This window comes from Panthera onca, chromosome E2 (genome assembly GCF_046562875.1).
Source record: "Panthera onca isolate mPanOnc1 chromosome E2, mPanOnc1 haplotype 2, whole genome shotgun sequence".
NCBI lineage: Eukaryota > Metazoa > Chordata > Mammalia > Carnivora > Felidae > Panthera > Panthera onca.
Genome location: NC_138353.1, coordinates 30,976,927 through 31,004,022, shown reverse-complemented (window position 1 = coordinate 31,004,022; position 27,096 = coordinate 30,976,927). Strand labels below are relative to the sequence as shown.

The 27,096-nt window shown below is 39.3% G+C and overlaps 1 protein-coding gene across 8 annotated transcripts in view; it reads left to right on the top strand.

Annotated features, from left to right (window-relative positions):
- RPGRIP1L (RPGRIP1 like) overlaps positions 1 to 25,864 on the top strand; it is a 95,325-nt gene extending 69,461 nt beyond the window's left edge. For 2 of the 8 annotated variants that reach the window (XM_060650758.3, XM_060650759.3), the window contains 5 exons: positions 6,391 to 6,574; positions 13,566 to 13,650; positions 19,291 to 19,424; positions 21,451 to 21,596; positions 25,148 to 25,675. In XM_060650758.3, the coding sequence (XP_060506741.3) occupies positions 6,391 to 6,574; positions 13,566 to 13,650; positions 19,291 to 19,424; positions 21,451 to 21,596; positions 25,148 to 25,234 (636 nt within the window). In that variant the 3' untranslated portion in view covers positions 25,235 to 25,675. Of the gene's footprint in view, positions 1 to 6,390; positions 6,575 to 13,565; positions 13,651 to 16,662; positions 17,650 to 19,290; positions 19,425 to 21,450; positions 22,126 to 25,147; positions 25,677 to 25,796 lie in introns of those variants that run through there. The other 6 variants (XM_078438719.2, XM_081791540.1, XM_078438723.2 and 3 more) reach the window with 6 other exon arrangements.
- Positions 25,865 to 27,096: the final 1,232 nt, after the last annotated feature.

Genomic DNA, 27,096 nt, shown 5'->3' with positions numbered 1-27,096 from the left:
TTTTAGAGCCTAGTGTGAGTTGAGAGGACTTTTTTTTTTTAAGTTTATTTATTTATTTTCAGAGAGAGAGAGAGAGAGAGAGCACAAGCAGGGGCAGAGAGGGAGGGAGAGAGAAAATCCCAAGTAGACTCCACACTATCAGTGCAGAGCCCAATGTGGGGCTCAGACTCACAAACTGTGAGATCGTGACCTGAGCCGAAACCAAGAGTTGGTTGCTTAACTGACTGAGCCCCCCAGGCTCCCCTGGGAGGACTTTTTTTTTTTTGAGATGACTCTGCCCACCCCCAGCCTGAAGAAGGAAGTTGTAAGAATCACTTTTAATCAGTGTGCATTCCTACCCTGTTTACCTATGGCTCTGTCAATACCAATGGTGAGCTTTTTTTAGAACTCACCCCAATTAAAATTTTTCTCTTAAAGGGCATAGACATAGATTATAACCTTCCATGTCCATTTTATATCTTATCAGTTTGCTATATAGTACCAAGTTCTGCCTACTCCTATAGGTAGGCTTTGTTTATATTTATTTACACACATACACACATACGTATGTAACACATTTTTATGGTGATAAATGTAATACCCATGTAAATTCATGTAACCATTTGGGGAGTAATTTGAATTTCTCACATCTATCCCTTAGCAATTCTTCTAAGAGAATCATTCACATACACAAGAAAACATAAAGGAATGCAACATTGTTTGTAATAGCAAAAAACTGTGGACACCTGGATTGTTCATCAGTAAAGAAATAAGTGGACTATAGATTATATATGCAATATAAATGGAATTCTATATAACAGTTAATATATAGGAATTGGACTTTAATTATAAACGTGAATAAATCTAAAAATATATAGCATTCAGTGAAAAAAAACACAAGTTGCAAAATGATTAATAGAGGCTGATACCACTGATATAAAGCCTAAAAACAGAACAATACTCTGTGTCGTTTATGGATATATACCTATGTTGTAGAAAATATAAAAGCGTGTTTGGGAGTGATACATGCCAACTTAAGAATAGTGGTTACCTATGGGGGGATGAGAAAGGAAAGAAAGGAACTAGGAGGTAGGGGCTTTACCTGTATCTAACTGAAATGTTTCATTTCTTCAACAGTAATAACAAAAAAAGTTTGAATCAGATACAGCAAAATGGTAACATCTGTTTTAGACGTTGAGTACTTGAATATGCCAAATTATTTTCTATACTTTATCATTTTTAAAGTTACGGAAATGCTCATTCACTGTAGAAATTTAGAATGAAATAAAACTCACATGTAATCTCACCAGAGTTAGAGTTAAATCTAATGGACTAAACCAAGTTGAAAACTTTTATCATAGGCCATCCTCAGTTAAGGGATACGATGTTTAAGGACTGTCAAGTATAATTAGTTTTTAGAAGCCTAACAATTCAACTCCAATGTGACTGCTCTGATGCTTGAAACCAGAGGAAGAATTCAGCATGATCCTCTGAAGTAAAACATAAAAAATTTAAGCATGCCAATAAAAGCTTAAGTAAATACTGTAGAAAAATATGGCCTAAAAAGTGAATTAGCATCAGTCAGGAAGCAATGGTGGAATTGAGCCAAAATCATGAGAACTTTTAACTTTTTTTCTCTGCGAGTAATACAAGCTGTCATCACATTTCTAGATCATTCAATCACACAGTATGGTGTGTCCATCTATACAGGCAAGTAAAAATAAGTTCTTACTTGAGTGACTTCTGTTACTTCTGTTCACCACAGTCGACTTTTAAATGCTTTTTTTTTATATGCTAACATCAACATCTTGCTAACTAGAGATGTAAATAGGGCACTTGGTGAACAAGACAAAAGTAACATCATACTTAGTAACAAACGTTCACACATACAGAATAGAAGACAGGAAAAGCCTAAAGCCTATACCATGTGGCCAACTTACTACATGTGAAGGCTACCAATACCCTACAGAAGTACAATTGTCTTGTTCTAGAGATCCTAAACAGACATTATGATGCATCTGACTGCAAAGACTTGTTTGAATCAGTGTATGGTTATCCCTTGCAAGTCTCCTAGTGGAACTTTTCATTGTTTTATTATGAAAAATCGGAAAAGTTCAAAAAATAGTAACCTCCCATCTCAGTTCCACAATATTGACCTGTCTTTGAAATACTCTTATTTAACTGAAACCTTAAACAGCAAGATTTCTATATATTTTTCAACAGTTAGTAATAACCAACTTACCAAAACACGGGAGACAAATATTTGTTAAAAAAGAAAACCTAAAAAAAAAAAAAAAATGCAGCTACACCTTTTACTGGCAATATACAAAAGATATTCTGAATATATAAAAAATATTCAGCCTCCCTTGACTCCATATCTTTAAGTATTTATTGAGAGCCTACTATGTGCCAGATAGGATGTTAAATAGCAGAAGATTAATAAGACAAGGCTCTGGCCTCCAGGAGCTCACAGTCTACAGAGAAGCAGATAGGCAAAAAAAAAAAAAAAAATCCATTAAGTATAACGTGACTAGAAAGTGTAGTAAGGACCCAGAGGAGGAACCAGCTCACCCTTGGAGAGTAGAAATGCTATCCTAAAAGGACAGCATGTGTGGCCCAGGACATAAAATAAGTAGAATTTTGTCTGGTGGAGAAGATTTCAGATACAAAAAACCTGAGCTATATAAACAGCACACCACTGGTCCCAGAAAATGGCTAGAGTGTAAGTTAACAGGCTTTCAAGCAGAAAGGGTGATACCTGATTTGTTTTTAGGGAGAGAATTCAGCCACAAGAAGAGCAGCTGAGACTCCAGACCAGGGATTAGGGGCAGGAGTGCCTCGCCTCTCTTCTAGCCGTGAGAGTAGATCCCTTCGTTTCTGAGTGCGTGCTGCATGCCAACAGCAGTGATGTCATAAGCAGGGTAGCTCGAGTCCCTGCATCCCTGAGTTTATAGGCTGGTACCGTCCATCTGCGTCCAGTTTTGCCGACCAGCTCTCTTTCATGATTTCTTCTCATTTCTCCCTTGTTACTCCATCAAACTGCATGCTAACACTAGGCAGCTGTTGAGTGGGTCCTTCCCCCAGATCAGATGAGAACCTAAACAAATTTCTCTAGAGATAAAAATGAAAAGAGAAGCCACATCCTGTTTTGTCTTTTTATCCCCAATAGCTGATACAATGTTGAAACACAAGCTTTCAATAATCTGATGAATCATTGTGTTCAGGAAGTGGAATGAATAGGGATGGGTGATCTCCAGGATGTGGTGGGTATGAAAAATGAAAATGGCAACCGTGGCTCCGAGGTCTCCTGGCTGTAGGGTGGCCAGGTGGCTGGTGATGTCACCTGAGATGGGAAATATCGGAGGATGAATGGGATCAGGGGAGAGGGTATGAGTTCATTTCTGACACGAAGTTGTCTGACTGAACCATCAGACAGCTGATATACTTATTAATCTTCAAAATCTTTATTTACGATCTAGTTGAACTTTTGATTCACAGAGGCAAAAACACAACCAGAATTGTTCCAATGTTGAAAAATAAATTGGCTAGCCCCAGTAGCCAAAAGGTATAATGTTTAGAAAATTCTTTATTCAGACAGAGCATGCTTCCCTGGATATATACTATTTGGAACTTATCCGTCTTCTAATTTATTTTAAGTTGATTTATGTAGCATAAAAAGAACAAAGATGGGGCGCCTGGCTGGCTCAATCTGTTAAGCACCCAACTCTTGATTTCGGCTCAGGTCACACTATCTCACGGTTCAAGGAATCGAGCCGCGCATCAGGCTCCACACTGACAGCATGGAGCCTGCTTGGGACTCTTTCTCTCCCTCCCTCTTTGCCTCTCCCCCACTTGCTGTCTCCTCTCTCTCTCTCAAAATAAGTAAACATTTTTTAAAAAGACAAAAGGGGCACCTGGGTGGCTCAGTTGGTTGAGTGTCTGACTTCGGCTCAAGTTATTCAAATCTCACCATTCGTAAGTTTGAGCCCCACATCGGGCTCGCTCCTGTCAGCCTGTCAACGCACAGCCCGCTTCAGATCCTCTGTCCCCCTCTTTCTGCCCCTCCCCCGCTTGCGCTATCCCAAAAATAAATACATATTAAAAAAAAAAAAAAACAAAGAAATGGTAACTAATAACTTCTATACATAATATTAGAAAATTTAAGGGACATGGGATAGAGGTAATGAGGCTCAAGGGGGAATAACTATAAAAAACTGGACCAGAAAGGAGATGATGCCATGTAAGGAATTTTAAAGCTCTTTTAAATTTATTTGAATATGATGGGTTTTCTTTTGGTTTGTTTGGTATTGATGTTTTTGCTTGTTTCTTTGGCTGTAATCTACTTTCATTTAGAATTCTATTTTTGTATATAGTCTTATTTGATAACTTAAATTTGTCCTTACAGTAATGCAAGTTTTTATATGGGGATTGTACACTTAATATATTATTAATAAAATAACCGGTTAAATAAATTTGATTCCCCTGCTGTTTATAAGTTCATTTGTCTCTTCATTGGGTTCTGTGCTAAACAACTTTAAATTCTTCTCTGCACAACGTAGAGGTAACCATTTTGCCTCTCGGTGGCTATTTTCCTTTAATTCTTTTGTGCCGAGGCAGGAATATTTTATAAGATGTTATTGTTATAACAATTCTGAGTTTTTCAAATTACAAGGCATGTAAAAAGACTTAATTATGCACGGTGCTCCATTTGAACCAGAATTATAAAATGTGTGTGCGCATGTGGTATTCTGACAACCACGATGCATTTTAAGGAAAAAATAATATCACTTAAAATATTTTCTTTCCCATGTTAGTCTTCAGCAAGCAGAGAAGGGCTTTTCTGAAGTGAGGTTAGACAATAGAGCCAACTTCATTTTTTATGCACGTGAACGGAGAGGGCTCGAGGTTATTAGTTGAAACCGAGTAACCTTTCCAGGCTTCCATCTCTTTCTTTTCAAATTTGAATATGAAAAGCATATTCAAGTCAAAGACCATCACTTTAATGACATTTGGCAGTCATTTGATTTATTAGGTTTTAGAAAAAATTTTCCTTTAAATATTTCATCATACTATGCTAATCCTAGTAATATTGCCAGCTGCAGCCTTGTACCTGTATTAGTGGAGACAGAATGGTGTGGAATTTTCTCTGTCATCCTAGTAAAATTTCCATGAATCTACTGAATAATAAAATAACCTTATTGAAATATTCAGATTTGGGTTTTTAGTTAAAGTGTCTTAGAATACATAATAAAAGAAAATGTCTTTTGAAAGAATGGGGCAAAATTACTTCATCAAATATTGAGGGGGTTTGACAGCAATAGAAATTGTTCTTTATGGGGATATTTTTACAATAGGATAGTTATGTTTTTCAGTTTGATTAATTATATTATATGCTTTGAAACATCTAAGTAGTCACTATGGTGAATTTGCACAACTGATTTATGTTTGACAATGAGTTCCTAAAAAGTTGGCCATATAGACAGGTCCTGGTTTCAGGATTTTCTAGCGTGCTTCTGAATTTAGTAAAGAGGGGTTTAGTAAAAGGGAATGAAGTTTAAATTTAAAATTGTAAAAAATTTTACAGTTCTAAGGGAGGAGTTACCTTGGTGTGATCTAATTTTTAAGTCATAGACTGTTGTTTGTTTTAAGTCATCACTCAAGGAAATATATATGGCTTGTATAATAATGTCTGTGACACCAAAATGTATTAAGTAAGGATTGAAATGAAAATTACCCAGTAAAACTGTTATTTGTAATTATTAAGTCTGTAAAAATGAGGTAAAAAAAATAAATCACAAGGAGACCTGTGTTAAATTAGGTAGACAGTTTGTTTTTCTCGTTTGAAAACATTACTTATTGAATGAAATATGTTGTGGCAGAATATATAAGAAAATGGACTATAGTTTCTGCTCTAGTTAATATGGATTCATATAGCAACGTATACTAGCATAATCGCTATGAAGTATTCAACAGGCTTTGATCTCTAAATAACTGAAACTTTCTCAGGTACAATAGATTAAATAAAAGCAGTGATAAACATGTACTTCATTACATAGTTTGAAACAAGGCCAAGTGATACTTGTCATTCTGAAAGCAATCGGAGATGAAGATCTCATAATCTTCGGCCCTGATAGACTCCTAGTGGGGTATTTATAGCCTCAAATGTAAATCAGGAGACTATTGCCATGACACCGTTAACTTCAAACCCTGGGGCATTAGAATCTCATTCTCTCTCTCTCTGTCGTGAATAATCTATCATGTGTAACTACACAGTCGTGTACAATGTGTTCCAAAAAAGAAACCCATTGGCCTTCATGTTTTATTTAAAATTGATAGTGAAAAAGAGGAAATGGGTTTCTGCTCATTTGTTTTATGTTTCTTTGTTGTTTTTTGTTTCTGCTCTTGAAACAGCCATCAGAAAAAATTCGGATTGAGATCATAGCTCTAAGTCTTAATGATTCTCGAGTAACTGAAGATGACACTATCCAACGGCTGTTCGTTGAATGCAGATTCTACAGTCTTCCTGCTGAAGAGACACCTGTGTCACTTCCAAAACCCAAGAGTGGGCAGTGGGTCTACTATAACTATAGCAATGGTATGTATGGTTCATTTATAATACAGACTTTTGTTTTTGTCTTACGGTGAAGGTAGCTGTAGGAACAAGGACAAAGTATGATTCTCTAATGTTCACACAAAGTCATGGAAGTCTCATCAGAATAGATTAATACAAGTCAGGTCGGTAGCATCAGGATTAAGAATTCAATTTGAAGTAACGCTAAAGTTAAGAGAAAACAAAAATGGTAGGAAAACAACCTCTCTAGGTGTTCCCGCTATATCACAGAATCAAAAGAAAAATGTCACACGTGGGTCTACCATTGAATCAAAACGTATAATGTTTCGAGGGGAATAAAAAAACTACTATCTTTTTAATCATGATCCAAACAATTCCGTGGCCTAATTTTTTCTACTTTTCTGATCAATGTCCTCACACAGATGTTTTTACAATATATATATATATATATATACACCTGTCTCCCAGTGTCTATATGTTCAGGATTTTAATTGAGTGACCTAAATTCTTAGAATACGTTTTCATGTTTTAGTCCACACATGCATTGAAAGCTGCAGTCAGGTTGTCTCTTTTAGGGCTTTACCTATCAGCTGGTTGCCATCTAAGTCAGACCCGCCTGGTACCCTGTAAATTCTTAGATCAGCCGACTTTAAGATGTTTTAGAGAATCGTATATATCAGTATATAATTAATGAGGAGTAAAAATATCATATCAAGCTGACATGACCCTATGATAAAACTGCTTATGAAGTTCTAAAGCCCTATATTTAAACAAACCATAAAGATGGAGTGTTGCATTATCTTTAGCAAAAACAGGCCATCTTATGCTAATTGAACACTAATATTTTTACTCCCCAGTTTCATAAATTGTATTTTAATCAACATGTGTAATAATGCTGTTGATCGTATGTATATCAGCTACTGGTCATGCGGTAAAAATACAGATGGCCGTGGTTACTTCTATGTGTGTGTACGCATGTGCACACACCTATTTTTAGAAATGTGGTCATTGCTTGAGACAGTAACCATGAGCATCCCAAGGTCTGTTCTAGTCTTCCCTGGATCCACAGTTCTTACTAGTTACGTGAACTTGGGCAAGCTATTTAAATTTCAGGGGATCCTTTTTTCTTATCTATTGAATAAGGCACCCTCTTAGATCTCTTCCAGCTCAAATTCTATAATTCTATAATGACAGAGAGGTTGAGAAATCACTTAGGAAGCAAATAATATAGTCAGGACAAGAATCTGATTCCTCCTTCCTTTCGTTGACTTGATATAACAGAAACATTTCCAAAAATATTTTCTCAAACTTCCTTAGAGATATTTTACCTGCAAAGTGTCAGAAAAGTAAAACACACCAAATATTATTAGTAATGAGAGAACTGTTTAGACAACTAATTATAATGGAAATACCCCCAAGAAAAGAGACAAACTCTTCTGGCTTTTGTGTTATTCTTCTTAAAGGTCAGCAGTAGAATGTTTGGTTGGACTGACAACAAAATTGCTTTTTAGACATTGTACATGGAGAAATTTGGCCTGCTGCAGAACAGATTGTTTTTATTTGCTTAAGAAGCAATGCAAATCATTCTGGGGATGCAACCTGTTAACACATCCTCAAGTGTCCTGAATTTTGTATCGTTCCCACATAGTAACCTAGGGCTTTGCGGGGTTTTCATTGGTTGGTTGGCATTGGTTCAGGTATATTTTTTCCTTTTACTGCAAGATACACCTACTATCTAATTGGTATTTTAAGAGCTGCTTATGTTTCTAATGAAAAATCAGTCCTCCAAAAGCAACAAGAGAACCAATAATTTATTAGAAATGAACTCAGTAGAAGTGTTTACTGTATCTTTCTTCAGCTTCTCTTCCTACCTATTGAGATTCAACTATGTAGTATTTGCAAAGTTGATTGAAACAAATTTTAAGGATATTTAAATCCCTTCGTGGTGGGAGGGGAGAGGACCGTACTTTGTGCTTCCAAGCAAAATAATGCTGTTTTTTTTTTAATCTACTATATCTGAAAAACTGTAGTCTTAGGTCGTCAGCAAATTCTGAGAAGTCATGAAAATTAACCTTGTAGAAGGCTTTATTTTATTTTTCACTCAATTATGACCTACTGAAAGTGTTTATTTTTAAATTATTATATTTGTGTCACCTTCATTGCAGAATCTCCTTGGATCCTTGGTTAATAAGTAACTATCTCATCTAATTATTGTAATGATTTGCCATTCACTTGCGACTTGAAGTAAAAGGTCAATATAATGCAGCCTTACATCTCCCAAATCATATTAAATGTTAATGAAAGTAATTTTATTTCCAAACTGTTTAATTCAGATGGAAAATCTAAAGGACAATTAGTACATGCTGTCTTCTGTTTGAACGCCATACCAGTTGAGAGGTGGACTGAACCTCACAATGATTTTTACCCTATATAATGGCTTGAATCTTTTCAAAAGGGATTTGTATCCTGAGGCCTAAGTTGGGTACATAAAATGAGAGGTTTAGTCTAGTGATCCGCATGATTATAGCCCAATTCGGTCTTGATTAAGAGGTGTTAATACCAGGTTCACTTACACAAAAAATAGATCTTCTTAGGGTTCCTAATGCTGGCGGGAGCGGGTGGGGAATCAAGGTTGAATTCACTTGCTAAACATTTGTAGCAAGAAGAAAACATTTGTATTTTGTTGGGCCTGAAAATTTTGCTCAGAGAATGCTGACAAAGCAGGAAAATAGTTTGGAAAAAATAAGATTGATGGTAGGTCTGAAGAATGTTGTCTGGGCTGAATAAAGCCTTCTAGGGAATTGACAGTGGGAAGAAAAAAGATTAATGAAATCGTCCAAAGTTTTTATGAGACTTCTACAGATCTGGGCCCTTAGTCTGTGAGCATTGAACAGCCTATGTTTTAGAACACTTAAAGTTTAATTCAGAAGATGAAAATGATGCGGACTTTACATTCTGTCACTAATAGGAAGAGAAATTTGGCAAAGATGAGGATTAGGGGAATAACACGCCAACACAAAAAGTTTTCTGAGATTCAAGGTTATCAGCCCTTTGTAATTAAGCCATCTGCATTTCTTCTGCCAATGACACTGATAAGAATATAAAGATCTTTCCAACCTGCATAAGTGAGGAATAAGTTTTTAATGGTAGACAATTCAAGATCAGCTTAGATATTTAGACTACTATTTGGAACCTTTTTGAGACATATGCTTTCAATAAGTTCATGTGAAAATCTAGCAAGTCTTAAACAAATGTGATTTCTAATGAGAATTAAAGGCAAAAATAGCTTAATTTTTAGAGAGTTCTGATATTTTTCAAATCACCAGAATTGCTTATTTTATTTTTTTACTTTATTTTGAGTGAGAGAGAGAGAGAGCACCAGCGGAGGAGTAGAGAAAGGGGGAGAGAGAGAATCCCAAGCAGGCTCCACACTTGGGCACAGAGCCCAACTCAGGGCTCAGACTCACGACCCATGAGATCATGACCTGAGCCAAAATCAAGAGTCAGACGCTTAACCGACTGAGCCACCCAGGCACCCCAGAATTGCTTTTTAAAAGACACGTTTGAAGTTTTGAAACTGTAGATTTTTTTTTTAACCATCTGGTTCCATAACACCACATGGATGTCCTTAGGACCATGACCTAGAGGTGGCCACAGTGTTCCGATGTCCCGCGTGTTCAACACAGAAGTGTTCATTGGCAAAGGGATGAGCTGCAGCCGTGGTTCTCTGTGTGGGACATCCCAATCAGCAGCAGCAGCAGCTGGGAAGAGAAAAATTCTCAGGCCCTAACCCAGACCTGCTGAATTAGAAACTCAGGGTGAGCTCATTAATGTGCATTTTAACCAGCCCTCCAGGGGATGCTGGCATACATTAAAAGGCAAAGAACCTCTGGGCTAGATTAAGACGCCCACCTTCTAGGCCTTGTTCGTGCAAGCACAAGAGCTGGACTTCGCATTTGGTAAACCTTCAGAGAACTAAGCTTATCGGTAAAGAGCTTGAGTTTTTTCGAAAAGGAATTGTAAAAGCTGTTTACCCCAAGAGAGTGAAGGCCCCTGGAGCAGCTGAACCTAAGCAATATCCTTTCCTGAGAGAGTTCAAGGAGAATGAGATGGCCTCCCGTGATACAGGTACGGAATCCTCTCTCACACTGCAGTCTGTGCTAATGACATGGTTGCAGCTTAAACAGCAGGAAAAGCTTTGACTTCCTATGGAAGAAGGGGACGTTATAGCGTGGAGGTTAAGAAGGCAGACTCTGGAGGCAGACTTTGCTGGGTTCTGCCACTTTCTAACTAGGTGAGCCTGAGCAAATTACTTAACTTCTCTGGGTCTATTTAATCATCTGTCAAATGTGGGGCAGCATGGTCCTTAACACATAAGAAAGGTATTGAGTGCAGTACCTAGTACATAAGCATCACTCAACAAATAATGGCTGTCACTGTATTTATCATTGAGAGAATAGGAAATACAGTGTGCTGGCCAACTGGATGGAGCAGAAGCAGGGGTATCCCTGCTATACCATTTTTTCACCAATTTCAATGGTAAAGGTGTTTTGTTTTGTTTTGTTTTTAAGATGTAGAAATTGCCATGTAGTACAGCAGTTCAACTTCTGGATACCTACCCAAAAGAATTGATAGCAAGGACTCTGACAAATATTTATGATGAATACATAGCAGAATCATTCCCAATAGTGAAAAGGTGGAAATAACTCAAATGTCCATCAACAGACAAATGGGTAAAGAAAATCTATATATCACAGTGCAACATTATTTAGTCTTAAAAAGGAATGAAATTTGGGTAAATGCCATGGATGAACCTTGAAAAAGACTTATGCTAAGTGAAATAAGCCAGATACCAAAGGACAAATATTGCATGGGTCTACTTGTAAGAGGCACCCAAAACAGGCCAGTTCATAGAGACAGAAAGTGGAATAGAGGTTACCAGGGAGTGGGGAGGAGGGAGGTGGCAAGTTACTATTTAACTGGCACAGAGATTCAGTTTGGGATGATGAAAACGTTCTGGAGGTGGATGGTAGTGTGAATGGACTTAATGCCACTGAGCGTATGCTCAACAATGGTTAAAATGATCAATTTCATGTTACGTGTATTGTACTACATTAAAAAAATTTTTTTTCGAACTACTGAGATTTATCAGAACTGGCCTGGTTGAATTGAAAGACTAGCTAGATGCTGGAGTCTGAACCCATTCCTTTTCGTTTTTCTTAATCACTGAGATAACCCTTATCTTCAAACAACATAGACCACTATAGTTAACAAGACTCTGTCGTGTATTTGAAAGTTACAAGAGTCAATCTTACATGTTCTTATCAGAAGTTAAAAAAGAATGTGTGACTCAGGGAGGTAATGGATATTAATTAAACTTATTGTGGAAATCATTTCTCAATATATACATATATCATTATGTTATACACAAGATTAGTACAATGTTAAAAGTCAATTATATCTCAATAAAATGGGGGGGGGGGAGGAAATGATCCAAAAAATTATCACCAAAAAACCCCCCAAATTATGCAGACCATTATGGCTTTTAAGTTTTAGAACTCTGAAGTCAAAAAAATATGCTCAACCGTCTCTTGAATTGGTGGTGATTAACAGCAAAAACAAAAAATTCCCATTCGGGGAAAAAAGTTCCCATTTGGCTTGGTGTACTGGTGGCCAAAATGAGGTGCAGTCTCCCAACATTAGTGGTACTTATCCATTAGCAAGCCTTTTTAGCACTGGTAAGCAAAGCACTAGACTCACAAAATACTCTGAACCTTTTGTCTTTTTTGATTCCCGTAAATCTCCGTAACCTATATAATTAGTCACATTCACTGATATTGCATTATGCAAACAGCAGTAAACCAAGAGCCACTCTTTGACCTTGGTTCTCACTTCTCTTAAATCCTTAACCCACCCCTACACAGACACTTATGTGTCTCCCACCCTGTGTGCCTCAGTGCCCAGCACGTCAACGGAGCCAAATGACTAAATGAACTGATAGCATCATACTTTGAGATTGGACTAAAATTGTCCAGGGAAACATTCTCAGTATGAAATATGTTCTTTCCCAGCGGAGTCTGGCTTTGGAATTGTCATGGTATCTTTCACCCTTTGTGTACTTTTGATCAGGATAGTCTCTAAATTGAGAGCTGGTCACAGGGGAGACTTTACCTCCAAAATGGCATGTGAAAAAGAAATGTCTTCAGAAGCTAAGGCATGGCTGAAAGGCTGCCGAGCTGAGAAAAAATAATCAGGTTGAAAATTGGAGAGTTCGCACTCTGAGATGCCATTTTCCCAAACTGCAGACGCTTATTTACAGGTTCAAGTGCTCACTGCCTTCTTCCTGGTGGGACTTTAGATCAGCTATCTCCCCTCATATTTCAGCCAAGTAAAGTCTGGCCACATCCCTGCAGGCCGACATGCACCTTTCAAAACCAAAGACAAACTTCCTACCCTAAAAAGCCTCTCTCCCTTCCTCCACATTTCTCTCCCATACCCCCTACCCAAACACCAGTAAGCGTCAGCCTATGGATTTCCTCAACCCAATACGCTAGATGCCTCTTTTATTGCATGTTGTGGCAGGAGAGAAGGATTAAATTACCGAGGCTGTCAGAAAGGACAAGCTCTCTGCCATACATTATCATTATCACTCGCTTCTTGGGTGAAAGAAAATGCAGTAAATCCCTCAAATACAAAGCAATAAAGACCGCTGGCTTTTACTGTCATGACTGCTAGTGCCATTAACAGGCAGTGACAGCGATGTGGCACTCTTAGATGTTGCTTGTATCTTTTCTGACAGTGTGCACATAAACCTGCCAGTGACATGACATTAGATCACATGACTATTCGGATTTGACTCTGGTTTCCAGAGCCGCTTTCTTTTCCCAGGCATACAAGTGAGGTGGCATGACTTGTGTCTCGAAAAACAGCTATTTATACAAATACAGAATGGTACTAATGTGGCATATTCCTGAGTGACTTCCTCCTGTGGATTTTTTTTTTTTTTTTGGTATAGTGATCTACGTGGATAAAGAAAACAACCAAGCAAAGAGAGACATCTTAAAAGCTATCCTACTGAAACAAGAGATGCCCAATAGAAGGTACCTTTAGCATTCTGAATTATCGCATGGCTTCTGTAAACGTAGATCTCCGTGGCACGGCGTGGCGAAAGAAAATGTACAACGAGGAATCAGAGAACCTGACTTCTCTGATTTCACTCCCTACTAGCTGTCTGACCTTGGATAAGTATCCTGTGCCTCATATCTTCTCCATCTATAAAATGGCGGTAATAATACCATATAGGGTTGTTGTCAGGATTAAATGAGATCATATGAGTGAGATGGCCGGAATAGAACCTGACAACACAGTGGGCAATAAGTGTTCGATGTCCTCAGTGGAAGTGGGAGTAATATCAATATTATTATTTGGAATAGCTCATCAGCCTTTCAGACTAATTTTACCTTCCTATCATTGTTTAATTCACTTCATGTTATTTTGTAATGTCTTTTTATTTTTATTTATTATTTTATTTATTATTTTTATTTATTTATTTTACTTTATTATTTTATTATTTTTATTATTTATTTTATTTATTTATTTATTTGTTTGTTTGTTTGTTTTTACAAATTTGAACAGAATACTTTGCAATTCTGGTTCGGGAGAGAAGTGATACCCTTTTAAGAAGGAAGCACCCTGATGTCACTAACTTCCTGCTTTTGCGTGAGCTCCCACGTTGTACAGTTTGAGGAGTTACGTGAGGTGCTGCCCATCAACCCCTCTGCTGGCTCTCCTCCCTTGGTCTGGGTGGGCCCTTTATCTCTCTGTTGTCCTCTTCTCCTTGCCTTTGTGGTCCACAGATGACACAGCCTCAGAAACGGAGCTCACCCCTGCCCACCTTAGAAAGAGGCTCAAGTTCTCTGTTTTCCTAGAGGGCATGAAGTGAATGTTAAAGACATTCTATTTTTCAAAAGAGCCTCCAAACTAGCATTTGATCTTCTAAGAAAGGAGACTGGAATTCTTAGTTCTTAGGATGTGATCGCAGCTTTTTCATTAACTCCTTGAAACACACATGTCAATTCTTTGGATCTCAGTTCTGAAGCGGTGCTAAAAAAAAAAAACAAAACAAAACAAAACAAAAAAACAACCCTGTTAATTAGCCTGGAGCTCCGTTTTTTCCCAGCGCGGTTGATAATCATTCTTTACCTATTTACTTTGTCTGCTTGAGCTTCTTGCAGAGCCCCCTCGCAAAGCCCCTCACATACCATCAGTCTCCCAGGGTTATCCCAGGTCCCAAGTGGTTACATAGCACTGACCATGACATCTGCTTCTCTGCAGTCAACAAGCTGGGTCATCACTGACCAGGACTGAGCTCTGTTCCCGCAGACAAGCCCTGGGCTGGACTTCCCGATCTTTTCCGTCTCACTTGTCTACCTCTGTGTTCACTTTGTTTCTGGAATGTCAGAACCTGTTAGTAGCACCCCTCAGCCGGGGAGAGCGATTGTGTTTCCTCAAAAGTGTGTATTTTTTAAAAGACAGATTCTGCTTTAAATGTAGACCTGCCTTTCCTCAGAAGACCTTCTTGTAACCAAAATAGTATTAAAAATTTTTTAAAGTCCACAATAAATGTAATGACTCCCAATGACCCATCCTTGTTTCTCCAGATTCTCTAAATGACCCCTAGAGACACAAACGTTCGTGTCATTTTGAGAAAAACCGAGAGAGGCACTGTGGGTGCAGAGTGATGGCGGGCTGATGGTGGCACAGCAAATGCCCGCAGCTCTGAAGTGTGCACCACTAACCTCCGTGGCAGGAATGGGGCCATGATGGGAGAGAATGGCCGGGCCCACTTTTCTCCCTGACGGTATCCTTTTCTTCAGGAAAAAGGAGGAGTTTGTGTTTACATGTTTCCACAGCCAAAAGACCATTGTCATTCCAATGAATGTTCCCACCTTTTATAAATACAGGTCACATTACCCCACATTATTTAAAGTATCTGCTAGTTTATAAGAATTCATTTTCTCAAGCAGCAACCCTCTTGGGTTTTGGAGATAGTTTACAAAGCCACAGTCAGAGAAGTTTGGCCAGGGTTTCCTGACACACATAAAATTATGTACATTGATGATGAATTACATACAACACCTTTGCATCTTGCCCCATGCTATATTTGCATATACAGTATATATATGCATATATTTGCATACATATTTGCATATATTCCGTCACTTTAAAATGGAACACCTGGGTGACTCAGTCCATTGAGTGTCATACTCATGATTTCAGCTCAGGTCAAGATCCAGGGTTGTGGGATTGAGCCCTGCATCGGGCTCCACACGTGGATCCTGCTTGAGATTCTCTCACTCTCTCCCTCTGCCCCTCCGCCCCCCACCCACATGCATATGCTCTGTCTCTTTCTTTCTCTCTCTCTCTCTCTCTCTCTCAAATAAAAATAAATAAATAATATGGAGGTAACACATTAAAGTGGGACTTTAAAAATTATTTATGTGAGGGGCACCTGGGTGGCTCATTCGGTTAAGCATCCGACTTCCACTCAGATCATGATCTCGCAGTTCATGAGTTCAAGCCCCACGTTGGGCTCTGTGCTGACAGCTTGAAGCCTGCTTAGGATTCTCTCTCTCTGACCCTGCCCCACTCACGCTCTGTCTTTCTCCCTCTCTCTCTCAAAAATAAATATACATTTAAAAAAGAGAGAGAGAGAAAGTATTTATTTGAAGTCATAGCTTTGACACTGACTTCAAGTTCTTTTTTGGTTTCATTTCTTCATTTCAGCTGTTCTGTTGAGCAGCTCCAACATGACATCAGAATTCTAATATGTAACCCTCACAGGTAACCCTTCAGCCCCTCTATCCTGTTTTATACAAAAAGGAATTATTTCAATATGAGGAAAGAATCAAAAATATTACACGATTTAAGGAGCTTTAGTGCTTTCTGATTTCCTCAATAACAGCAAGTGACATTTGAAGTCTAAATCTTGATGTCCAGCCCAGGGCCCGCCTTCTCCAGTAAGCCTTCTTCAGATGAGTCAGCCTTCAATAGGATCGTCCATTTTGCAATTCATGTAGTAATTCAAAAACCGTTTATAACCCCCTATATAGGTGTCAGGAGCTAAATGCTGGACCAGGTGAAGTCCCTGAACTTAAACAGAGTTTACATCCCACTGAGGAAGGCAGACACCAACAAGTAAACCAATTACATATTACAATAAGTACAAAGAGAAAGTTAAACAAGTTAGAATAGAACGATGAAGGCAGATCTAAGGAGGTGACAAAAAGCTGGATAGTGAGGGATGAGAGAACCCAGTCAGGTCATGAACAGCCTCAGGAACACCATTCATTCCAGGCAGAGGGAGCTCCAGGCACACAGGAAGACATAGAGGTCTGTGTCTAGGACCCGGCAGAGGGGTTAGCAAGGCAGATTTCGCTGGGAAAGGGAGAGTTTTGCAGGAGGAGAGGGAGGAAGAAGAGGCAGAAGCAGCCCGTGTGTCACTTCCCGTCTCCCCTCCACATGGGTACTTGGCATTTCCCCCCTGTGTCTGTCCCGGTCCTCAGACTGGGTCCTCTTCGGGACGCGAAACAAGGTGTCCACTCTGTTTTGGCTTAAAGCTGAGACGTAAGATGTCTTCTGTACAGTTTAAACTAAGCCAGACTGTGGCTTTTACATTATCTTAGTGCACCTTCTTTCCTTTTTAAAGCTTGACTTCGCAGTTTCTTAATTGCCTATTTGACATCTCACTTGGCTCTCTGTAGAATTCAAAACAAGAAATACTGAATGTGGGTTTCTAGCCATTTCTCTGGCATCTAGAAGGGTTCGTTTTTCTTCCTTTTTGTCTCAGAATTCTCATATATTCAGTGGAGGTAAAGGTCTGCATTTGTAAAGCGATAGAGATATGATCCTTAAATATGAGACAGTACAGGAGGATAACACTTAACAATATTAGTGCGATCTGTACAACCTCTATTTTTCTGTAAGCCTTGTGGATGTACAGTGTGCATCAACTTGTTTGACTGATACAGTCATCGTATGATTTGGCAATTTCAGTTTTCAACAGAAACGAGCATTCCCCAGGTCTTCTTCTTCTCTTCCATTAGAAATGTAGAAGCTTAAGCAGTCCTACGTAGATTAATAATGATAGTCATAAAAGTGGAAACACTGTGTTTACCATATTCCAGGCACTGTTTACATGTATCATCTCATTTGAGTGCCCGCAAGAGCCCTGAGATAGGCATAACTCTTCCCATTCTACAGATACAAGATCAGAGAGGTTAAGCAATGTGTCCCGAGGTCACAAAGTTAATAGTAGGAAAGCAGAAACTGGAACTCAAAATGGGTGCCCTTAACCACTCCATCCTAATCCCTCTATTTTATGCATCATGTAAAGCATTCAGTGTATCCACTTAACAGACCAGCATCTGCACTCTTGACAATTATTGTGTGAATACGTACTGCCTTTGATTTCAACCGAAGGGATTCGTAATCAAAATGTATTGCTGACTGATAACAGGGACTCCATAAAGGAATTAAACGTTGAATACTTATTTTCAGCAAGTTAGTTAAATACTATCATGTTTACCTATAAGCGTTTGGAAAAGATTTTCTTTGTGCATATGTTTCAAGGCATGATTTCTCGGAGACTTAGAATTTCATCTAAAAATGTTACCTAAGAAACAAGTTTCTTGTCTTGTATCTGATTTGGGATGGATACGTTCTGAAAATGGTTAAAATGGTAGTTTACAAGCATCCATGGTTTAAGTTATGCTGCCAAGACATATCCAAAGAGTACTTAACTGTAAATTCCTGTCATTTGGTCAATCCAAGTGTGTTTGGCCTCAGCACAAGCCACTAATTCAAATCAGTTCCATCAGAACCTTACAATTATGTGTCTAAAAGTAAAATAAAACTTGGATGCTATGATTGTGAACTAAAACATTGCTGAAGTAACACAAACACTTCATGTAGCTCTTGGGCAGAACTACCACATTTACCTGACGTGACTCAGGATGTTACCCGGCGAGCGCCGTGTCTGCGTTTCGCGGACACACATGGTTGGAGAGACTGCTTAGTAGTCACTCTGAAGGTGTACGTTTCTATAGAAAATGTCGCATTTCTTTTGAAAACGGGGCCCTGATCTCCCTGGTCCTTCTCCACTTGATCTTTCTAACTTAAAAATAGATGTGTCAGGGCACCTGGGTGGCGCAGTCAGTTAAGCATCCGACTTCGGCTCAGGTCGTGATCTCACGGTTCGCGGGTTCGAGCCCCGAGTCAGGATCTGTGCTGACAGCTCAGAGCCTGGAGCCTGCTTTGGACTCAGTGTCTCCCTCTCTCTCTCTGCCCCTTCCCTGCTCATGCTCTGTCTGTCTGTCTGTCTGTCTCTCTCTCAAAAGTAAACACTAAAAAAAAAGTAAAAGTGTCAAAATATGCTCAGATAGTGCGTATTAGAGCGAACATCTGGTTCTTCTCTTTACCTAGTAATTTTCTCAGATTCTAGAGTTAAGTGTTAATCAGCACTTGGAAAAGTGGATTCGTGTTCATTTGAAGGCTGGGTGTGCTATAATAATTGTAATAGTTCACGCAATAACTTATCTAACCTCATGTAATTTGCTTTTTATTGGAATAATTGGAAACTTTGAGATTTCATACTTAGTGATAAAGCCCCATTTGGGAGTTGTGTTTCATGGTGATTTTTTTCACACTGTGTGGTGATTCTCCGTTTTGTCCCTTCTCAGCATTCGCTTCACTGTGGTCAGCGACCCTCCAGAGGATGAGCAGGACCTGGAGTGTGAGGACATTGGCATAGTTGACATTGACCTCGCTGACATGTTTCAGGAAGGGAGAGACATCATCGAGCAAAATATCGATGGTATGGGTGGAAGGATTGCTCAATTTGCACAACTGCTGAAATCCAAATTCTTTATTAAAACCTTCTTTTTAGTTGACTGCAGGGATGTTGAGTCACACGCTGGTTGAATCCTTTGCAACCCAAGCTGACTTTTTCTTGAAGCTGGAAGCTTTTCCCTACAATCCCTCCCTTCCCCTCCCCCCTCTGCCCTCCTTTCAATCAACAGAAATTTTAAAATAATTAATTGCGCTTCACAAGGAATTACTCATTTTGGTAGTGTTAGGGGTGAGTGTGTGACAACAATGTGGCCATTGGATGTTTTTAGTGTTGTTTATGGAAGCTTCCTGCTGTCAAGCCTTATTTCGGCCAAGGCATGTTATTCTGAGTCATCATTATGGTGTCTTTTGCAAGGCTTCTCTTTAATTTGTTGTCACAATCCAGTGATGGAGCCACTGCAGATAACTCCAAGCGGTACCAGTCACTTATTTCCTAGCAGGATTCAGGGAGGCGGAGAGGATTCCTGACAAAATGTACTCTCCTGGATTTTCACCTCAGAGGCATGAGTCCCATCGGTGCTTACTTTCTACCCTCTGTATCCTTACAGAACATATTTAGAACATGCTGAAGGAATTGTGCTTTATGAATCAGACTTTTAAAAACCATACCGAGGATGGCCTGGGTTGTTCACGGTAAATGGAGAACGGAGGCCGAGCTCTGGTCTCCTTGGTCACGTTAGCGGAGCCATGTCTGGGAAGCTGTCCGTGGCTTGTTTACTCCTTTATTCATGCATTAAATGAACACTTATTTGAGCACCTCTTAAGTGCCAAACACTCTGTTACACCAGAGTTCATCTGCGGTTCACACGTCAGGCCGCCTGTCCTGAGAATGTGCTAGAAGATCAAGATCAGAAGTCCAGATCAAGCCAAATAATTAACCGAATCGGAAACCTATCCTGGGAAATCCTCATAAACCACACATATCACGTGACAGTTTGTCACAACTTCGTGTAGCACAGAAAAAAAGAAAAAAAGGATGAGAAGATTAAAATGTTGCCCTAAACCCTCTTACAGACAACCAGAACCAAGAGAGTCTGACAAAAATGAGGAAAATTATCTCTGCTGTATGTTCTTACTCCTCTCTGCAGTCAGTTTTGTCTTGCGACCCATCCTCTCATTCTGAGAGTCCCCGTATGGCCATACTCATCTGACGCAGCTACTGTGGCCATGTTTTGAGAGAGAGGCAAACCCTTAAACACTGGCCAGGTCAGGATTCTAACGCTGGGTTCTGTGCCAGACAAAGCAGCGAGGAGTCCCAATGGAGAGGTGTAAACTCAGGGGACCGAGCTGGGGACCGCTTGGGCCCTGTGACCTCCCGGTCTGCTCAGGTCAACCTGAGGCTTTGTATACCAAGTTGCGTTTAAAGGTTTCCTCAAAACAAGGATTTGGAATTGTCGTATGTTATCCCTTTTAGGCTTTCTTTATTCTAGCTTAGAAATTCCGATCCTATGTGCGAATCGTTTTCTTCCAGCCTTTCCACTAGGTAAACTTCAGGATAGATCATGAGTCTTAAGTCCACAAACAACATGTATGTACACATGTGATAGACCTGAAATGTGTCTCTTCAGACACACATGACAGGCTTTAAGTTTTAGATTTCTGAGATGCCAGTGAACTTTGGACTCTTATAAAGCTGTTTTCGCCTTTTCTTTTTTTTTTTTAAGTTTGTTTATTTTGAGAGAGAGGGAGAGGGTGTGCGCCGCATGAGTGGGGGAAGGGCAGAGAGAGGAGAGAGAGAGAGAGAGAGAGAGAGAGAGAGAGAGAGAGAGAGTCCCAAGCAGGCCCCGCGCTGTCAGTGCAGAGCCTATCAGGGCTTGATCCCGCGAACCTTGAGACCATGACCTGAGCCAAAATCGAGAGGCGGCCGCTTAACCGACTGAGCCGCCCCGGCGCCCCTGTTTTCGTCTTTTCAACTCCTGTCTCATGTGGCCTATCTGAAGAAAAAAATCGGGTGAGTGATATTCATACTCTTCTGCTATTTTTCTCCCTAGTTCTGGATGCACGGGCAGACGGTGGAGGCATTGGCAAGCTCAGGGTCACAGTCGAAGCACTCCAGGCCCTACGGTCTGTCTACGAGCAGCACAGAGAGGACCAGGAGGCTGAAAGAAGCCGCTCCAGAGGCATCTCCTCCTCCCGAGTAAACACTCACATGAAAGCCCTGAGATGAGATCTTTGTAATCACTCTGGTGTATATAATCTATAATTCATGGGACGCGGGGAGGGGGAGGTCCGGGTCGGCAGTGTTCAAGTTTTGTATACTTTTTCATTTGTTTATTTTGCTACTCCCTCCTTCCCACGACTGCCACCCCTCGGGACTTCAGTTCTCCACCATGGGCAGTGCCTTCTCAATAATTCATACCTACATGATAGCATGAGAAAGCCCATTTGCATTTTCAACACTTTCTTATGAAGAACTGACATGCAATTCCCATTTTTATTTGTAATAAGCAAAAAGGATAAATCTGAGAAAACCTAGGAAAAAGACACACTTTTATGTTATCCCTAATCGTCCCACTAAATGGAATGCCTACGATTAGCCTCATTAAGAGTTTTATACTGTGAAGATTTTATTAGAAGCAATATATGAAAATTACTTGGATTAATGTGTTAATCTTCCTCTTTAAAATGCTAATATCCATTTTATGCACATTAAAGCTCAGTATGCATTTTCTTTGATGCATGCAGTTTCTATCAATTAAATATAAAGAAGGAGACTCGGCACCAACTTCTGAAATTACTTCAAGTTTTTGGTTTTCTTTCTTAAAAATCACAGCTCTTCCCGTTTGTATGGTTTTTATGTATTTGCGATGGTGATACGGGATCCAGGGACGTGAAATTTATACTTTGAAAACTTAGCTTATGACATAGGAAAAAAATTATTAAAAGTATGGTTCACATTCTGATATGCTTAGTTAGACCTGAAAGGAATATCTTTTTTTTATCATTTTTTAAAATTTACATCAAGCCTTGTACAAAGGTGGGGTGGATCTGGATAACCAGATCCTCGAAAAGCCGCTCCGAAAGTTAATTTTCTAGCTTTTACCCAATCTCACTGAAGGATTTAATTGATATTTTTAATGGAGCCGTGAATCAATGCTGCAAAGGAATTGTCTCTAGAGGTCTAGGATATAATGCATTTCATTTTTTAATTTACTTTTTTATTTGTCATTTTCTTCAAAGGATTTTTATAGGCTGTGGGTTTTCACTGTTTGCAAACAGGCTATGTTCCTTCTTAAGCATATGTAAAGTATTCAGGGAGATAAGTAATTTATTAAAATCTACCTAATTTGCCGTGATATATTAAATCTCTGCTTCAGTGATCACAGACCATTTCATTTAGAGAATTAGGCATTCCCTCTTTGTGTGATTAAAGCTCTGGAAAATGAGTTCTTTGCTCCTATTTGTGAACATTCAAAGCCTGCTAATGGCAAGAAGATGGAATAGATTATGAGACAATTCATTACAGTTCAACAGAAAAAAAAAAAGCAGCTATAATGCAAAAATGCAAGTATGAATATCTGCATATAGTTTGAACCATCTGTGCTCTAATGGCTTCAATAATGACTCTCGTCTTTAGGAGGCTTTGAAATGACATCCGTACAATATTAATTTGTTGATGTACATTGTGGGACCAGTAGAGTACGATCTGACCGCAGAAATCTATAAATTCTGTCTCTACCATTGGGCCTCCCTGTCTGGGGCCCGCCATCTCCAAGAAGAATCTTGCTCTCATCAGACTCTGCAAATCTTCATAATAACTCATTCCTCTGGAACCTTCTAGAGACCGCAAACATCTGCAGACTAAACCTCTCCAATCCTAGTAAACAGCCACATGTTTGTTGTCACTTCAGCTGGCTCTGAGCTCATCTTTTTGGCCTCTCTTTCTAGCTTTCTTTGGCTTCATGCAGTTACGGTGTCATTAAGGCCCATAATATTCCCTGCAGTAATTTAAAACAGCCGGATTATACCCTGGGATTAACTGAGTGGTTTTTGAGACATTTATTGTGGTATTCTCCCAGGAGGTTTGTATTATTGTTTTAAAACGTTACATCCCAAACTAAATACCCTTTCTGCGGGGAAAAGAACCGGACCGCGCTGACTTCTTATGATCTTTAAGTGGAAAGGGGGAGTTTTTATCAGGAATCTTCTGAGACCTCGTCAGTCGGGTGGAATGTATACCTCAGACACGATTAGAGAACCAGCCGTGTTTCTGTCACATTCACGTTTGCTTGTATAGATTATCAAAGGTCTCTTTTCTAGCCTTAAAAAATTTCACCTTGCAACCACGTAAATTTTTACAAGTCTCCTTTTCTTAAGTAATTGAATAGCTGCTGACACATTTTCAAGTGGGTAAGTCGTACTGAATGCCATCATGGGGGTGCTTCAAGTGGGTTTCGGAATCAGTTCGAGAAGAGTTTTTTATCCTGTCTCGCACTGACCAGAGTCCACTGAAAAAAGTTCATCGCCTTTTGGATTATGGAGCAACGGTTTTCTCTTGGCGAGCCAGGCCTGTTCCATTCAGTATGGCTTGGGGGACAGGGTGCGGGCAGGGGTGCCGACACGGGCCTTGCCACACAAATACACCAGTTTAAGGCCACGCTTCTGTGAACTTCCAGCCCTTGGTGTAAACGTACACAGTCCACTCAGCACTTTCCGGGGCTGTAATGCTTTTAGTTTGGAAATATAAATAGAGATGTGATGTGGTATGTGGGAGAGTGTCTTTTACATGGTTTTCTGCCTACTGTAGTAGAAATGTCAAATTCCCAGCCACTGTCATGAGAAGCAGTTGACAAAAATAAGTTTTATGGTTTACAGTGTGGTTGACATACAGAACATTTCTCTTCACTCTCAATTTCAACATGTTTTCCAAATTATCATGGTTTATTGCCATTTAACTTAAATTAGTTTTTTTTAAGAATAAATAGAGAATATATTTAATCAAATAAAGAACAGCCATGTTGAAATTCCGCCGTTCCCGCCGTTCACTCGGTACCACGAAACACAGATCATTTCTATGTGTTGGGAAGAAGAGTAGGCTCAGAAGTGGTCACGTGACTTGGGGGTTTCTGCTCACACCCATGTTCCCTGCAACAAAACATAAATTATTTTAGTAATCTGACATCAAGAGCTGTGACAATGAAAACCACTTCTTACACATGTTCTGACAAGAATCTGATTAACATTTTTGTGGATATGGAAAATAACTTTTTTTAGTCAGACTGCCACTCTTGCTGCATTTAGAAGGATTTCCTTCTTCACTGGATACAAAAATGTGTTATCATGTCTGTGAACAAATATGAGAATAAAGTGTCGTCTTTGTGTGGTACAAAACAACCAAGGGAGAGCTCTGGGGATATAAAATTATTGAGTGATTGACAATATCAGGATAATAATTCATCCCTAACTATGAGAGTACATTTCAATAAGTCACTCATGCCTGAAGGCCTCTGACTACCTTGACAAAGAAAAACTGAACCCGTGACTTATTATAGATTGGACAACATGCCTAATTAGATCCCTGAATGGGAGCAAACATCTCTACATCCCCTTTGTTCAGAACAAAAACAACCTCCAGGTCAACCGGAAAGCTCCAAAATATCAAAGATGTAGAAACAAGTGTTTTAAAAACTGAAAATACAGAATTAGAAAACATCTCCTCATCCTAATCTCTTTTATCCTGCAAGATAGATTTTTCACGTCCATTTCGAAGAGCCACCAGCGGACTGCACTTCACAGTCTAACCTGGAAAATTGGGCCCATGCTCTGGTATTGTGACACCTTTTGTTCTTACCCTTTCGTTTCCCATGTAACATTGACTCGTGTCTTTAAACTGTGTTTTTCCTCCAGTTGTTCTGAAGTAAAATCTGGTTCTCTCAGACTTAGAATATGGCCTCTTTTCTGTGGTGGACGGCATTGTCTTCTGCCTTTTGCCCCTCCTCACTCTGTTGAGATTCACCTTCCTCATCCCTGTAACAGCATCACCCCTCTCTTTACTGAGCACCATTAGTTTCCTTTATAAATCAAATTCGCCCTCTTGATCTTTCTATTTCTGTCATCTGTTCTGTTTACACATATTCATTCAACTAAACATTTCCTCCCACCTGTCTCCCTCTACTCATTTTTAGTTAGTCAAGTCACATTTTTTTTCCTTTCTCTTCTCTTGGTGCTACTTCTTTAGATACCAGCATCTGTGACATCTCCAATGGCATTCCCAAAACCTGCCCTTGTGTGACGACTTCTCTTAATTTACTGTGATGGGGGGGGGGGGGGCACTTTTAATCAACCATTATGAAACTGAGCAAACAGCAAGCTAATTTTTGTGTCTTTGCTTTTGTAGTGAAGTAACAGAGGCTGGAACTCAAAAAGCTCTCTGGAATCACTGGTAAGGAGCTGAAGCATAAGGAATTTTTTTTTTTTTTTTTTAAGGAAATGTGTCATTAAATCAAGCTTTATGTGGCATAAATGTGTTTTGTCCTAGTTACACGTGCCATCATTAACCATAGGGGAAATTAGATAAATTTAAGGAAAAAACTGAAGAGACTATACACAACCCAAGATTAGGGAGGCTTTTCTAACCAAGAGAGCAAAGACAACCTATAAAACAAGAGATAGATGTCTTGTGTAAACATCGAGGCCAGGTAACACAAAACAGAATTCAAGGTGGAAAACGAGAGACAAGGACTATTTATACCGGTAAAAGGAAAACAGGTCAAAGATATAATGAACTTGAACAGTTACACACCTAACAGTACAGCTTCAAAATATGAAGCAACAACCTGACGAAACTGCGGACAAAATATTGCGGCCACATGAGTTTTACTAGATTTTAATTCTCAGAGAGTGATAAATCAAAAAAGGTGTTTTTTTTTTTTTAAGTCTAGAGGATGTGTTTAATATGTTTACCAACCTCAAGCAAATATAGAATGCAAATGGAAAATTAAAAAAAAAATCAACCATGTACTCAGCCACAAAGGAAGTCTCAATTTCCAAAGAATTGAAATCTTGTAGACTGTTTCTCTAAGCATAATGCAGTAAAATTAGAAAGCAGTAAAAGGATAATTAAAACACAATCCTATCAAAAAGTTAAAAAGATGTGTTATTGTTCTGCATCCTAATAGGACAAGAAATTACCCGTTCCTACTACATAACTAGGAGAAAGAAAGTTCTATGGACTTCACCTTACATGTGAGTGGAGGAAATAAACCTCAGCTCAGAAGCCCACACTAGAGGAGGAGCAAGGCAAGGGCTGAGCATAAGAGAAGTGAGTGTGACAGGATTCTAGTGGCAGCAGAACTCAGACAGCATCAACTCAAGGTCCCTCAGGAGGGCGAGGGCATGCTGAGTGGGGAAATGCTGAGAACATGTCCAAGGCCTGGTGGGGCAGTTATTAGCTACTGGAAAAATGAAAGAAAGGTGCTTGAGAAGTACATAGGACCAGAGGTAGTAACCTTGGGAAGACGTCTGGAAGAGAGGGAAGCACTTTGACATGGGGAGGTATCCTTGGAGACGTGATAGTGAAATGAAAGAAAGAACCAGCTGAAACTATGGGCCCCAATGAAACAAGATAGTATCACTAAATGGTATTATCATTAAAAAGAAATAATTTATTAAAGAAGCTTCACTAGAGCCACAGAAGA